We start from the raw sequence: 16119 nt of genomic DNA, 5'->3' as shown, positions 1-16119 counted from the left end.
ACAACACTTTTTCAAACGTTATCATTCCAGGTTTCAAAGGATTCGCTATTTTCTGTTAACAAATGTGACTGAGTTTCTCCTTATAGCACTTAATTTTGTAACAAAAGAAACACTGCTTAAAAAAAACTAGACAATATATCAATAAGAGGTGCATATTATATATATATATATATATATATATATATATATATATATATATATATATATATATATATATATATATATATATATATAAACACATAAGCATATACATATACACACACCTGCATGTCTTAAAAAAAAAAAGAGTATATGTATTAGTAAAGGAAGCAGTTAAACAACAGGAGAGGGTACAGCTGATTTAATCTCAATCATTAAAGACCCATGCTGCAAAACTGAAAAAGTCCATCCCACTTTAATCATGCTCGCAAGATGTGCCATCAACGACTGGTGCATTGTGGGAAAGTCTTTTAAATGGGAACCTCAGAGTGACAGGAGCAGGTCTCAGAAGCAGCACCCTGGGCTGTTTTCATGATAAACCCACACAAACATTCATTCCCCGTCACGGCTGCTGAAAGGTGTTCTTTACGGTTCACAACGCTCCTTAAGTAGGGCAACATGTCTGATAACGAAACTGTACCCTGCATGTCGTTTTTGCTCGTCTCCGAGAAACCGACTCTCTTTCTTCTGAAGAGAAAAGGGAAATAAAAAGTTTACACTTACAAACTTACAATGTATTCCTGATAACTGGATTTTTACAGAAGATAACATAAAAAAAGAAGAAAAAAAGAAATAGAAATGAACAAAGAGAGCTGTGCAGGTGCCTGTAGTATGTTAAGAGTCTCTGTCTCTTGAGGCACCAGAGATCCGTTCAGCACGTATGCGTGAGGGCAGTTATTCAGATTTGTGACAGTAAAGGTCCTTAAGCGCTTTGAGCTCCTCAATGAGCGTTTTGTTCTGATTCTCCAACACGGCCACTCTGTTTTCCAGACATTTAACGTACTCTTTCTTTTTTCTGCGGCACTCCCGTGCTGCCTCCCTGTGGTGGAAACACATTATTACAACCAGGCGATTATAGAGGACACCAAATTATCACTTAAATTTGTTACTGTATTTGTTCATCTTTGTAAGGTTAGTTAATTAAAAATACAGCTGTTAATGGTTTGTTCATGCTAGTTCACAGTGCATTAACTAATCTTAACACGATTTTAACAATGTATTAGTAAATGTCGAAATGAACACTAACAAAGATAAATAAATGCTTTATAAGTGCAGTTCCTTATTAGTTCATGTTAACTAATGAACATTATTCTAAAGTGTTACCCAGAAATCCATGTAAATAAGGAACAAAAACATACCCGTTCAATTTTAATACTTGCTATGTTTCCATCGCCCTGTTTTTATGTGCATTTTGAAGTACTGCATCAGAAACGAGTGATGAAAAATTTCGGGAAGAAAAAAAATCCCCTTTTCAAAGTTTTTTTGCTTGATTGAGCTGTTATTTGAGTTTTGCGGGGGGAAAAAGTTCATGCAAATAATGGGAGATGGAAATGCATTTGCCGGAAAAATTCTGAGATAGCGAACATTAAACCCATGTGACTAATCAGATATTATGTAGAGTCCAAAATGAGAATGTGCAATAACTCATGCAGATACGTTTTTAATCATACCTGTTCTTCATTAGCCGAACCTCCCGCTTGCGTGTGACCTCCTCAGTTCCTCCCTGGCTGGGCAGTGCAGGAGACGAGGCCATGACCACACCTGGAGCAATGGTGCTAGCAGCAGTGCGGATCTGATATGCCTGAACGTCTCCTGAGGCCGCTGAAAAACACAAGCAGCACAGATGATGGTTTGACAAGGAGATGTAAGATGCCATGTGTTGCCGGCTCCTGGACATAGATTAAGCCTATAGCCTAGATATAATCTACATCTAAGAAACTAGAGCAGCACACTTACTCCTATCTCTCTATCTGTTGCCTTGTTGTATACAAGGTTGTATGTACTTGCTTTAAAGGTGACATCGGATTTACAATTTTGTAGCGTTTTTGCATTTAGTTAGGTTTCTGCCGTCTCTGCCAGCTCTGAAAAGAAAACATGCTGCCAGTTTGTTATAAATTGTCTGAGTTTGAAAGGTGTTATCCAGTGGCCGGCTTTAGTTTGATGCCAGTTTTGACCAGAGGTGGACAAAGTATACAACTCCATTAATTGAGTAAAATAACTATTGGTCACATATTACTGGGGTAAAAGTCAAGCCACTATTTCATTTTACAATGCTGAATGTTTCAATGCAGCTTCACAGTTAACAGGAAAATAATGCAACAGAGTGAAAGTAAAATATTTGTTAACACTTTATTTTAAGGTTCAGTTATTAACTATTAACTAAGTTGCTTATTAGCATGCATATTACTAGGATTTTGGCTGTTTATTAGTACTTATAAAGCACATATTAATGCCTTATTCTGTATGACCTTATTCTACATCCCTTAATCCTACCTAATACCTAAACTTAAATGCTACAAAAACTACCTTACTAACTTTTAATAAGCAGTAAATTACGAGTTTATTGAGGCAAAAGTCATAGTTAATAGTGAATGTGTGTTCCCCATACTAAAGTGTTAACACATATTTTTACTTAAAAGTAGTACTTGTTTTTAAAAGTACTAAAAGGGGTGGTTGATTGCCCCTTTTACAAGACATTTTTTTAAACCTTGGGCAATACAAAGCTGAACTCGCATCAAAGTTGTATTTAAAGGAAGGAGGCTGTAACTAGTTTTTATATGAAATTATGAAAGTAAGATCCACAATACGATTGGCTTGCATTTTTTATATGATAGCTTAGGTCTGAAAGATGATTTTGCTATTATCAACAGCACTTCACCTGTCTTATCTTGACACAACCCACGTAAGAGAGGAGTGGGGTGAGCAGTAGCTCATTAGCATTTAAAGAGACAGGCACCAAAAGGTTTTGACCAAGCGGCAACCTCACGCGGAAGTATGGCATGGAAGCATGGAAGTAATTTAAACTGCAATTCCTCGACTCCAGGCTCCAAAAGGGAACAGAATCTCATTGAGCCCCATGTTAAAGGAACTGTATGTAAGAAATGTATTTCTTACACCTGCAGTACCAGTTTTGGCCACAATCTTACATACACTTCACAGCAGAAAAAAAAGCTGGCTTACAGCCTGAAACAAATTGCGGTTTTGGTCTATAATGCTAATTTTGCCTTTCATGACAACTATGAGGGGGGTAAAAAAAATTATAAGTCATTCGTTTACATTATATAAAGCCTTAAAGTTCTGCATAATTAAGGGGGTGGTTACTTTGAGTGGCAGGTGGATAGCCATTTATCCCCCGTCTATAGTCATTGCGTCACCTAAGCTCCGCCCACATCCCGCCTCTTTGCCGCTTCAGAAAGGCTTATTGGAATCCTGTGGGTGACGTCATGGACACTCCGTCCATATTTTTTTTATAGTCTATGGTTTTGAGAAGGTAAAAATTGGTGTTGTTTTACACAACCGCTGTGGAACTTGAACCAAAGTATGTTTCACACATTTTAGTAATACCCTAAAGAAACATGACAAATTATGATAAACAGGGTTCCTACAGGTTTCTTCAAGTTAAATTCAAGTCTTTTTAAGACCTTTTTAAGACCATTTAATACAGTTTTCACATCCCTACCAGGAAAGAAAAACAAAAAATTTCACACTTCTCCTTTGCTTGAGGTCTGTGTTGTGTTGCAGTCTATGGTCGTGGTGCACATCACTTATTCGCAGTATTTTGTACAGTGACCCAGGGATGCGTTGCATTCTCAATTATTGGTTCCGCCACTCTTTATTTATACTAAGTTTTTTAATCAAAATAAGTGTGGTTGACAAATGAAACTTTTGAGGAAAAATATAAAATGGAGAAGTTAGATACAGCACAATTTTTAAGACCCAGACATCAAAATTCAAGACTTTTTATTGTCTTTTTAAGGTATTTTTTTCCAAATGAATAAATTCAATGTTTTTAAGGCTTTTTAAGACCCTGCGGGAACCCTGGGAAAAATGGCCATCCGATGTCACCTTTAAAACTGAAATGTCTACTGTTTTTACAAAGTCTCACCTTGCACAACCACTTGATTGCTGGGCACCAGTATTTGCTGTCCGTCGCTGGTCTGTGCATATTGCAGGATGGTGGTGCCTTGCTGAGCGCCTGCTGCGTTTGTCATGGTTAGGGTTTGTAGCCCTTGAACTCCATCTGTTCCGTTATTGGCAAGCTGGATTGCTCCACCCTGAGTAATAGCAACTGAGAGAAAACAGATGGCATGAGGTTGATGTAAATGCAACCAGTATATTCAAGAAGTTATCTGAAATATTGACAACCTCTGCATTTCTATTTAGCACTCAAATTTAAAAAGTTGGAAAATTGTAGTAGTATTTGTACTAGAGAAGCAAATAACTTACTGTACTGCCCACTACTTGTCTGGTAGATAGGCGTTGGCATGGTAACGGTTGTTATGGCTGGAGCGGAATCTTCCTCTGATTTCTCTTCTTCTATCCGTGGGACCGCTGGAGCATCAGATGAAAGGTCGTTCAGGATCTTTCTGCATTTCAAAGAATCAAATTATGCATGAATTGTATTTCCAATTAAATAAATACATGCGCTGCAGGTTTCAGAGTGAAGCGCAACACTTTATTTACGTGCCCACGGGTTACGCATTTCTTTCAGTCTAAGAGCGGCTTCGCTCACAGTAAATGCTGCTCCTCACAAATTCAGTCTCTCTGCATTTGCTGTTTGTTTGGGTTGCTTATAACATTCATCTGAGAATGCAATATGCTCCATTGCACCAGATTTGTAACTTAAATAATTTATAAACCAACACCAATACAGGAAAATACACCAGTATGTTTCTAAATATTATTGTTCATCATGATTTCAAAGTAAAAGTTTAAACCCTTGACTTGCTATGAAGTTTGCATGTTTTGATGTCCACATGTTCTTGTTCAAGAAATGACATTGGATGTATTTCTATCATAAAGACGTGGCAAAATATTAAAGATTAAGTGGACATTTGAATTAAATGTTTGGCCAATATTAAACTAGGATTTGATCTTCTGTAAAGTGTAACAACAATCCCCAGACTGTTGGTGCCCTCTGCAGGCATTTGTTATAATACATAATGTGCATAAAATACATGTAAATTTGTTTTTAATAATAAGAAATTACAATACTTTTGTAACTTCAGAATCATTTGCAAAAGTCAAAATGCGACGTGTGTATGTATGTATGTATGTATATATATATATATATATATATATATCAAAATAAAATGGCTTCCTAAATATTAATAAATAAATAAAAACATTTAAAGAGGGAATTTATTTTGTCCATTAAGAACTGCTTGAATCATAGGTATATTGTGGTGTTCTACAAAATCATTCAAGTACCTGTATGATGGCCGTCTAGAGAGGATCTCTCTCCTTTTCTGGGAATCTGACACACTGTCCACTGACTCCTGAGAATCATCACTCTCAGCAATGGTAGAAATCTAGAACAAGACAAAACAGGAACCCATAAATACTGAAGCCCCTTCATCCCCAACAAAAAAGTTATTATTTCTAAACTATCAAGTCTTCTAGATTAACAAACAACAGGGTACAAATATTGAAGTACGGTTATTTAATCCCATGTGCTACTATAAAATATGGAGTCTGCAGGGACAGTTCATCTTAGAGGTCACATTAGACTCTCATTATTTTTATTATGCTTTTTTTTGTTTAGGAAAAGAACAGATGAACAAAGACTGTGTGTCACTTTTCATGTTCAACACCACACAAAGCAGATTTGTTTTACCCCGCAGTGACAGTGGGGGCCACTAAAACACAAGATATTGTGCCTGAACAGGCAAATATGAACAACCCAGTATATTAAAAAAATACTATTCCGATTCCAGTTCTGATAAAAAAAACTAAATTAATTAAACTTAATCGACATTAGACTCTGTATATGCCTTAACTTGAATCTTCCTGTGGGTCTGCATCTACTTAACCCTGTTGTAATGTCTGGCGTCAAATTGACCCCAAAACAACTTTGATGTCGCTGAAATATATGCTAATTGTATTTATTAGAAGAATTCATAACCATGCACATCTTGTGTTACAGAAAATCCCTGTACCGGTACATATTTTTACCTAATCAGTGATGTCTGAGGGTGTTCTGACCGCACACTAAAACATTGCTGAAATTTACAGATAACAAAGGCTACACTAGATGCTTGTCTGTGGGCAATCAAACGCATCACGGGAGACTGATGCAGAGGCAATTGTCATTCACTTTTACATATGTCTCAAACATACGATTTCTCATGGCAGTTTTAAAGGGGTGATAAATTGAGAAATCAACTTTCCTTTGTGCCTTTGAAATTACAAATTGTCACGGTAATAAAAGAATATCCTGTAAGTTTTAAAGCTGAAAACTTCCTTGTTAGCTTTTAAGAAAAGCTTTTATAGACACCAGGTCCAGAAAACGAGGCTCTCAAATCAATGACTTATTAAAAGGGTGAAACGCCGCCTCTATGTGTACGCTGCTTCTGTAGCCCCGCCCAGACTCGTGAAGATAAAATGATAAACTGCATTACCGAGCGATAAACACGCAGAAGATAGCAAGATAATCGTTTGTAAACAAGACACAGGTCGACACTAGATTTGCAGACATATTGAGATTAAAACGCAACGCTTTCTACAGGTCCTTCTAAAAAAAATTAGCATATGTGATAAAAGTTCATTATTTTCCATGATGTAAAGATAAAAATTAAACGTTCATATATTTTAGATTCATTGCACACCAACTGAAATATTTCAGGTCTTTTATTGTTTTAATACTGATGATTTTGGCATACAGCTAATGAAAACCCAAAATTATCTAAAAAAATCTCTAAAAATTGGCATATCATGAAAAGGTTCTCTAAACGAGCTATTAACCTAATCATCTGAATCAACTAATTAACTCTAAACACCTGCATTAGATTCCTGAGGCTTTTAAAAACTCCCAGCCTGGTTCATTACTCAAAACTGCAATCATGGGTAAGACTGCCGACCTGACTGCTGTCCAGAAGGCCATCATTGACACCCTCAAGCGAGAGGGTAAGACACAGAAAGAAATGTCTGATCGAATAGGCTGTTCCCAGAGTGCTGTATCAAGGCATCTCAGTGGGAAGTCTGTGGGAAGGAAAAAGTGTGGCAAAACCGGACCGGACCCTGAGGAAGATTGTGGAGAAGGACCGATTCCAGACCTTGGGGGACCTGCGAAAGCAGTGGACTGAGTCTGGAGTAGAAACATCCAGAGCCACCGTGCACAGGCGTGTGCAGGAAATGGGCTACAGGCGCCACATTTCCCAGGTCAGGCCACTTTGGCTCAGTAGTCCAAAGCACTTTTTTCGGATGAAAGCAAATTTTGCATGTCATTCAGAAATCAAGGTGCCAGAGTCTGGAGGAAGACTGGGGAGAAGGAAATGCCAAAATGCCTGAAGTCCAGTGTCAAGTACCCACAGTCAGTGATGGTCTGGGGTGACATGTCAGCTGCTGGTGTTGGTCCACTGTGTTTTATCAAGGGCAGGGTCAATGCAGCTAGCTATCAGGAGATTTTGGAGCACTTCATGCTTCCATCTGCTGTAAAGCTTTATGGAGATGAAGATTTGGTTTTTCAGCACGACCTGGCACCTGCTCACAGTGCCAAAACCACTGGTAAATGGTTTACTGACCATGGTATTACTGTGCTCAATTGGCCTGCCAACTCTCCTGACCTGAACCCCATAGAGAATCTGTGGGATATTGTGAAGAGAAAGTTGAGAGACGCAAGACCCAACACTCTGGATGAGCTTAAGGCCGCTATCGAAGCATCCTGGGCCTCCATAACACCTCAGCAGTCCCACAGGCTGATCGCCTCCATGCCACGCCGCATTGAAGCAGTCATTTCTGCAAAAGGATTCCCGGCCAAGTATTGAGTGCATAACTGAACATAATTATTTGAAGGTTGACTTGTTTTGTATTAAAAACACTTTTCTTTTATTGGTCGAATGAAATATGCAAATTTTTTGAGATTTGGGTTTTCATGAGCTGTATGCCAAAATCATCAGTATTAAAACAATAAAAGACCTGAAATATTTCAGTTGGTGTGCAATGAATCAAAAATATATGAAAGTTTAATTATCATCATTATATTATGGAAAATAATGAACTTTTATCACATATGCAAATTTTTTGAGAAGGACCTGTATACTGGATATGACAGGAATGGTGCAGTACACTTATGCGAATTAAACATGTTTTTTTATATGCGATAATATAGCATTGTTACAGATCGTATTGATTATGTGTACATGACGTGTCTAACAGAACATATAGCACGCTGTCATAGGCTGGAGAATCCCTTAATTGTTGGTTTATTGCGATTCGAGATCAGACTCCCAGGGCTCGCAAAGCCCAACGTCTCAGGGCTTTGCGTTTTCCAGACAGGCTACCAAAACGTAAGCCCATCGGTAGGCCGGTGAATCTTAAATAGTGAAATAAAATTAATTCCTTGATCTCCATTGTGTTTGAAGAGCACGCTTGCGTGGTTCGCGCTTATATCCACTGATCAGACGGGCCAAGTAATACAAATTTTTATCAATCACGGGTGGATGAGAGATAAATCATTGTGTTTGTTTGATAAAAACGTTTTGAGACTGAGCCCCGTCAGATAATTATCCCAGCCGCTTTCAAAACAATCCCTCCCTCATGTAAACTGATGGGAGCAGAAGCTCATTAAATATGAAAATCTTATCCAATCCTAGCCGTGGGCAGGGGCGTAGTTTAAGGGGGGGATGGGGGGAGGTAACCCCCCAATATTCAAATCCATCAGTTACAACCCCCCTAATATTTCAACATGAAAATCACAGTAGATCAAATGAAAAATATGTAGAATTCATTTATTTTGTAACAATATTTTTGTTCCTAATCAAATAAGACTTTGTCATAATAAATCAGACAAAAAAATACTCTCCCTCCATTGCAACAATTGGTAACGCCCAACCAGAAACACTCATCAGACTATATTAAACTGCTGTTCAGAGAGGGATGCAAAAAAATAAATAAACTAAAGCATGTACTGATAATGAGGTATGAGAATATTCTCATACCTCATATCTTGGGACATGTGGTCTTCACCTCCCAGCCGGTGGAAAATAGGACTTGGGCAGAAATCACTTTTATCATGACGGGACAGGACACATTTGCCAGCCGCCTGCACCATTTCCTCTCTTCCAGTTATGATTATGAGGTAATGCAGCTCTGTTTATCATATTAGATACATTTAAGTGTGTTGAAAATTATGTTATGACGTTACTCCGTGTGAAATATAATTTCAGCTAAAATCTCACAAAATTAGCAAATTGCTTCTGGTTTCAAAAGACATTGCACCTACACTAAAGCAATCTGCATAATCCGATTCAACATTGCACGTTCGTCTCGGGATGGATAACGGAAATAATTTGAACATGCAAGCGATTTTATAGCATTTCATAACAAGTTACAGGAGATATGAGCATATATCAACAACACACACACACGCCTGTAACTTAGAGCTCTAACATTACAAATTAAGTTTCCTTAAACAGTCAAATACACAGAATTATTTAAAAATGTCCATCTTTAGTGAGTATTCACATAAACACAGTCGGTTGTGTTAAATGCGAATGTAAATAGTGCAATAGTATGCATGCAAATTAGGAATGCACCGATCCACATTTTTTCACTTCCGATCCAATCCCGATACCTGAATTTGGATATCGGCCGATACCGATACTATTCCGATACCAGAGGTGTGTTTGCTTTAATATTATTATTATCATTATTGTTGATTTTATATGATTCTAAAATAAACTCCTCTCAATCGGCAAGTATGATATTTATGTATAAGGGATGAAATGGTATGGAAATTTCACATCACGATTATAGTGACCCAAATTATCACGGTTATTGAATATTATCACAGTTTTGTTCAAATAAGATGAAAGTGTTCAAAAAGAACAGATGCACAAACTTAAAACATTTCAACAAGTTATATATTGGAAAATCTACAAACAACAAATAAATCAAGCAGCTCTAAGCACTTTTTAAGCTAGATTCTGTGGGATTTCCTTCCCTATTAATCGCTGTTGTCAATGGCAATGCATAAATCTCTATTATATCTCTAATATACTGTATAATCTCTAATATTATCTCTGTAAATATGTTCTCAAGCAATATTCTCATCAGTGTTCTATCAGCTATGACACATTTAAATTTAGCATAGTTTGTGTATGAGCCCATCCCATACAATATCCTAGTGAAATAAAGCATATATTTGTTTATTATGTTTATATATGATTATTTTATTAAATATCAAAAATCCAAAAGGTGTGCATCATACCTGACACCTAGATAAACACTTTACAGTCTGTTTTATGACTAAGTCATTCTCTTCAAATACTATTGAAGTTAGAAACGTATACCAATGTTTTACGTAACTTTAGAGACGGTCCCTAAATTCGCGAACGTCAAGCAGACTTTATGCCAGTCATATCAGATGCGCTAGTTCTGCTGTGAAGTATTTTCGGGGCTGAAACAGAACAACTAATTGCAAACTCTGCAAGATTATAGATAAAAGATTCCCATTCCCCTGCCATACTGTGATCGGCAGTGATTGGCAATCGGGAGATCATGATCTTGGTGATCGATTATGAGATTTTGTGATATTCGATCTTATGTTAGGCTATGTATGTGCATTAATCAGTGTAAAAAGAAAATAAATGTCTAAATTAGATGGTTTGAATGATTCACTGACCTGTCGATCTCTTAAGAATTCTTAAAGTCAGAATAGTGACAGATGCTTCTTGGCTAGGTTTGATGGTTCTTCATCAGTTTTATAAGCAAAGTATTTACAAATGTCACTTCTACTCCTCTCTTTATTAATTTGTTTTGGGCATCTTGAGTGAGATTCAACTGCTTAATCCATTTTGTTCATCTATGTTTTTGTCACATTTGCCGGTTGTTTCGGGTCAGTTTGGGTAGCGCGCGCAACCATCTAGCGGTGAATTTCGGAAAAGCAGCATATACCGAAATGTGCAAAATCATGATATTGTACCGTTTTAAATAAAATATATACCGGTATTTTCCAGTACCGGTATACCTACTTGAGGGTGAGTAAATCATCCCCTTAATATATATGGAAAAAATAGGAAGTCACATCATCTCACGAAAAACAAAAACGTTTGTTCAAATTTTACACAGAAAACAAGTAAAGAGTGCTCCTTTTAGTTAGGTATGATACTAAAGAAGAAGAACAACAGCACATTTAATAAGAGATGACAATTTACATTTTCCCTATAAATATTAGATTTTTGCACATTACTAAATGTACATTACTAAATTTTATTTGCATATCAATTCAAGCTCAGTGCTTCACTGTTCAATTTTCAATAAACATGAAAACATTTGTGACCTCTGACTCACACATAATTATGTAATGAGATGTTTTACAAATTGTGTATCATATCAGACTTACTTGTACAGTTTGCACCTGTGGGGATTGTATGACTGAGGGCTGGGCTGCCTGGATGACCCCGTGAACTTGCACTGTTTGTCCATTGGGCAGCTGGACTAAGGTCACTGTGGGCGCAGTACCTGATACCTGTGCTGCAGCCATGGAAACCTGTGTGAGGGAGGTGCAACAGGGTGAGACACAGATACTAAATTAAGCTAGAACTGGACTAAATTCAAATATCGACCCACATCTACAAGCACAATTATTCTATCTGTTTTATTACAATCAGCAAATGTGTTTCCAAGAGCCTCAAAAACATGCAAAATTAGAAACTCACCTGTGCCAAAGTGGCAATCTGCTGAGTGTCTGAATCTGAGATTGCAGTGTCGCCACCCTGCTGGACATCTGCTCCTGCCTCCATGGTCATTTAGATAGCCTGGAGTTGTAATTAAAATATTTTATTTTGGCAAATATACAGGTTATTATAAATATACAATATACTACAAGTATACAGGGTAGGTCATCAAAACCCCATGAAAAGGAGACATTTTATTCATGTAAATGTATCTGAAATCACTCTGCCCAGACTCTGGGTTTGTCAGTTTCATTTTGAGTATTAATTTGTGTAAACTGACGTGTTATTATAAAATATTGACATATGTATAGTCATTAAATGCAATAAATTATTAAATAATGTATAATATAAAACAATGCACTATATTTTACATAAAATTATGTTTTGACATTCTTACAGGGGTGCACTGTTTACATTTATATAGTCTAAATTCAGTTTCAAATGACAAAAATAATGTATGACAATAAATAATGTGATACATAGTTCATAATATACATAGAAACAAATATAGCCACTAAGCGTTAACACATTAATAAGAATATTAATAATTAACATTAACGAAATACATTTTGAAGGACCCCATGACTGTTATGTAATGAATAATGATGTTAAAACCGAGACTTTAATCATCATCCTCAACAAACCAAGTTGACTTCATTTGCCGCCTTTTTTCTTAACTTCCGTATACAGCTGTCAGTAAAATTTGCGCTTTGTTATTTAAGGATTTAGGAATACAGCGAAAGGGAGGAAAGAGTGCAAGCAAAATCATTTAACTTGTACACGTGTGCAAATTCATTGGTATTAAAATCAAAATAATACAATAAATATAGACCATTTCAGAATGTTTGTAAACAATCGCCTCAAGATACTTCCGGGTGGCAGAACGCGAGCGGCTTCTACTGACAAACTGAAGAGATCAGCCGGCTACTGTAAACAGTTACATAGTTAAGAACATTGCTGTTGATTAAAGTTAAAACTATGACGAAAACGTGTTGTGTTTGGGGTTGCGCCGTCCGATATACAGCAAAAGGTGTAGAATTGTATCGATTTCATTCAGAAAGAAGTAAATATATGCAGCAAAACTTGTTGGATGAGGAGGCTAAAGCGAGTGGACGTCCTCAAAAGTGGCGCTACAGAGAAGTATTCTCAAAACGGTCCATCGACAAAATCATAGCAGAGCATAATTGTCTTCAGCTGGGGAAATTCGAGACTAATATTAGTAAACTTTAGATCTCTTTTAACCCCTTACGATTCAAAGATCATATACGGCCTCAGATTACTATTGTTTAACATTCACTGCTCATCACTCTATATTACTTTATCTGGACAAACTCAGTATCATCAGAAAGATTAAAGACTCCAGCTTCGATATTTGAACACTGTTTATGATAAACTTGGGTTGCAGTGACATTCATTTTTTAATTTATGTCAGGAGTGCATTATAATCGCATTATAATCGATCCGTTATGAACGATATTTTGAATAGATTTTCACACGCACGTTCATTCTCTCTCGTCTGCACTGGTTCATTTGTGTTCACAGAGATCGCAAAGAACAGCTTTCAGTTTAGATCTTAATTCAAAAGTCCTCATATTTGGAGAAATATCGACATAGCACGTTTGCAAAATATTTTCGTCATACAGAATACCATTTCTATTCATTTCTCACGGAATTATTCGACATAAAAGAGTTAAAACATGCGCAGACCTCTCTCTGTGTCTCTTCTTAATGATATGCATCGGATATCAGTCATCAGGCGTTCATTCGTCCTCTCATCTGTCAGTCTTTTGATTTTGCTCAACACCGCCCTCGCATGACGCGCTCGCAGCTGTCTCGGACACTTCTGGCTCTGTGAAGAACGAGTCTGTTCGACATTTCTACGCGTGAACTAAGAAGCTAATAAACACACGATAACTATGGAATAAGGTTTTTGTGTGATTGTTCATGTGATTTCGGCTATTTTATATCAATAATAGATGTTTACATTATGACTGCTAACAGGTGTAGTGATTAGCTCCATATAAAATGATAAATATAACATTTTAACATCGGGAGTTCGTCGTGAGATATTGCAGATGCTACGAGTCATTTAAGTTGATCATCGCATCAAATCAGCTGTACACGGCACGACTGTTTGCACCGCGAGCCGGCCGCGATCACACAAGCTTTCGTGTTAAACACAGACACCAGAGCTTTCAATGTTGCTGCTATAGCTTCAGATACAAAAAATAAAGAAAAAATGTGCGCAAATGATTTGTTGAAAAGCAGAGAACAGGTAAATAGTTAGATAACAGGGAAATATACCATCTACGATAGTCTAACATATTGTAATTCAAACAGCAACAGTCTAAATTACTACTCAATGGTAGGCTGAGGCTCATTTAAAAAGTATTGTATTAGACTAGCGCTACATCTACTGGACCATGTTAGGCATTTCATGTATTGCTATCTCCTGAATTAGTTAATCCGTCCCTCAATAATCATGTTAACTTTGTCTGAATCCCAAGCAATTTACTAGCGTTGCTATAGGAACGCTTCGGCTTTTGCCACCCGGAAGAACGTTTATTACTGCTGTGACGTCATGGTGAATTGTCCTATAAGTGCTTGAATTTTTAGGCGTGTTTCGACTTGTAAGTAACGTAGTGTTCCAGGCTGAATGAAGCAAGTTATGCAACACATAACTGTTTTATGGTGTAATTTGAAGAAAATAATACTCAAGATGAATACATTTTCTCTCTCATTTTATTTACCAATTCAATCCACAATTTATTACAGAAGATACTTGCTTTGTGGTACAGAAAGACCTTTACATGGGCGGGAATGCAGTAAAGATCTTCAATGTAACATAGAAAGCTTTGACTGCTCGCTAAACCAATGCTGGAGTCAAGAAAAAAAACATATTTTTATGTGCTGTATTTCCATCCAAATGTGCCATGGACGAGCGATCGCATTCATACCACTATGCATCTCTTATCCTTTCCATAAACACATGTACTTCGTAGAACCGTCGAGCTTTCCTCATTCGACTGCCTGCCTGACTGACTCATTGTCTGCAAGCAAGTCTGAGCTATTGAGAAACATGCCCACCGCCGCCATGATCTCTTTGTTACACACGGATCGAGTATTGCGACATGTCCATTAAAACAGCAAGTGCATTATCGCTTTCCCCCACGAATGCGTCTCTTCTTACCCGACACAGACTCGCCTCGTCACTCCCAGGCCTCCGGAGCTCCACTTTTATTTAGTCCGACACGTAAGAGACCGCGTCAGGCTACACCTCCGTCGCGTCACCGAGGACAACAACACAGAGAGATCGAGGGGGACGAAATACAGCCCTAATTCACGATCGACAGGATCCGAGGTGTAGGCGGAACATACCGAACAGTGTACGAAGATATACGAACAGCTAACGAAGAGATTCGGATTCACTCGAGCTCTCGCTCCATGTCCGCTTACACGAGCATGCGTCAAATCCTAGCGCTATGATGGCTGCGCATGCGTCAAATCCTTGCGCCGCGATTGGCTACTTGTTGTCGTAATACATATGAATAAATCTGTTCAAATCGTTCAAATACATTATATAAGTTTTTAGTCTTTAGATGCCACGAACCATCCTTATCCTGATGCGAGGAACTCAATTCAAATGACAGCTCTATATTTTCATGTAGAATAGTATAATATTATTAATAGTATGAATATGTGTAAAATATTATTTGGAAAATATTTAGTTTATATCAAGCTATATTATTATAAAAATGCACTGTTTTTTATTAATTTATTTATTATTTGAATCACATGTATTATTTAATGCAATCTAATTTCTTATTTACGTATGTGAATCCATTTTTATTATTTATTTTAATATAATCATTATTTGTATTATTAATGAATTGCATACGGAATTGTACTCTTTTAATATATTTTTAATAAATCAATGTATTGATGTATGGATGGATTGGATTAATGTATTTTAATGAAACTTTTCGTTCTTTGAAGTTATTTGTTAGTTTATAATTTTAATGGTAATTTCATTATTTGTTTATTTAATATTTATTTTTACACTGTTTCATCTAAACATTTGCATTTTGCACGGACCTCCAGCACTCCCTTGATTATGAGACCCATAAAGACAAGAAGACCTTTGTTTTTGCAGCACCGATCTGTGGGCGGTGCTTTTCAAGATGAGTTTACGATTGGGTGACTTGAATGTAACGTCACGGCAATGTTGACCAATCAAAATTAA

General features: G+C 37.0%; 1 protein-coding gene across 2 annotated transcripts; it reads right to left on the bottom strand.

Annotated features, from left to right (window-relative positions):
* Positions 1–240: 240 nt before the first annotated feature.
* Positions 241–15336, bottom strand: creb1a (cAMP responsive element binding protein 1a). 2 transcript variants are annotated; one of them, XM_067441407.1, is made up of 8 exons: positions 15067–15336; positions 11859–11957; positions 11543–11689; positions 5410–5510; positions 4426–4565; positions 4085–4267; positions 1650–1800; positions 241–1018 (listed from the first exon to the last, which is right to left on the bottom strand). In XM_067441407.1, the coding sequence occupies exons 2-8, from the start codon at positions 11946–11948 to the stop codon at positions 874–876; spliced, it is 957 nt and encodes a 318-aa protein (XP_067297508.1). In that variant the 5' UTR covers positions 11949–11957; positions 15067–15336; the 3' UTR covers positions 241–873. The 2 variants fall into 2 exon arrangements, with proteins under 2 accessions (XP_067297508.1, XP_067297509.1); XM_067441408.1 differs by lacking the exon at positions 15067–15336 and adding an exon at positions 14663–15056.
* Positions 15337–16119: the final 783 nt, after the last annotated feature.

This window comes from Pseudorasbora parva, chromosome 4, assembly GCF_024679245.1.
Source record: "Pseudorasbora parva isolate DD20220531a chromosome 4, ASM2467924v1, whole genome shotgun sequence".
NCBI lineage: Eukaryota > Metazoa > Chordata > Actinopteri > Cypriniformes > Gobionidae > Pseudorasbora > Pseudorasbora parva.
This window is presented reverse-complemented; position numbering and strand designations above follow the sequence as displayed.

Excerpts from the sequence above, each read along its gene's own strand:
- creb1a (XM_067441407.1), bottom strand. The coding sequence starts at position 11,948 with ATGACCATGGAGGCAGGAGCAGATGTCCAGCAGGGTGGCGACACTGCA. Across the intron at positions 4,566-5,409 it reads TCTAGACGGCCATCATACAG|AAAGATCCTGAACGACCTTT; the intron begins GTACTTGAATGA and ends TTTGAAATGCAG. Across the intron at positions 4,268-4,425 it reads GACAAGTAGTGGGCAGTACA|TTGCTATTACTCAGGGTGGA; the intron begins GTAAGTTATTTG and ends GTTTTCTCTCAG.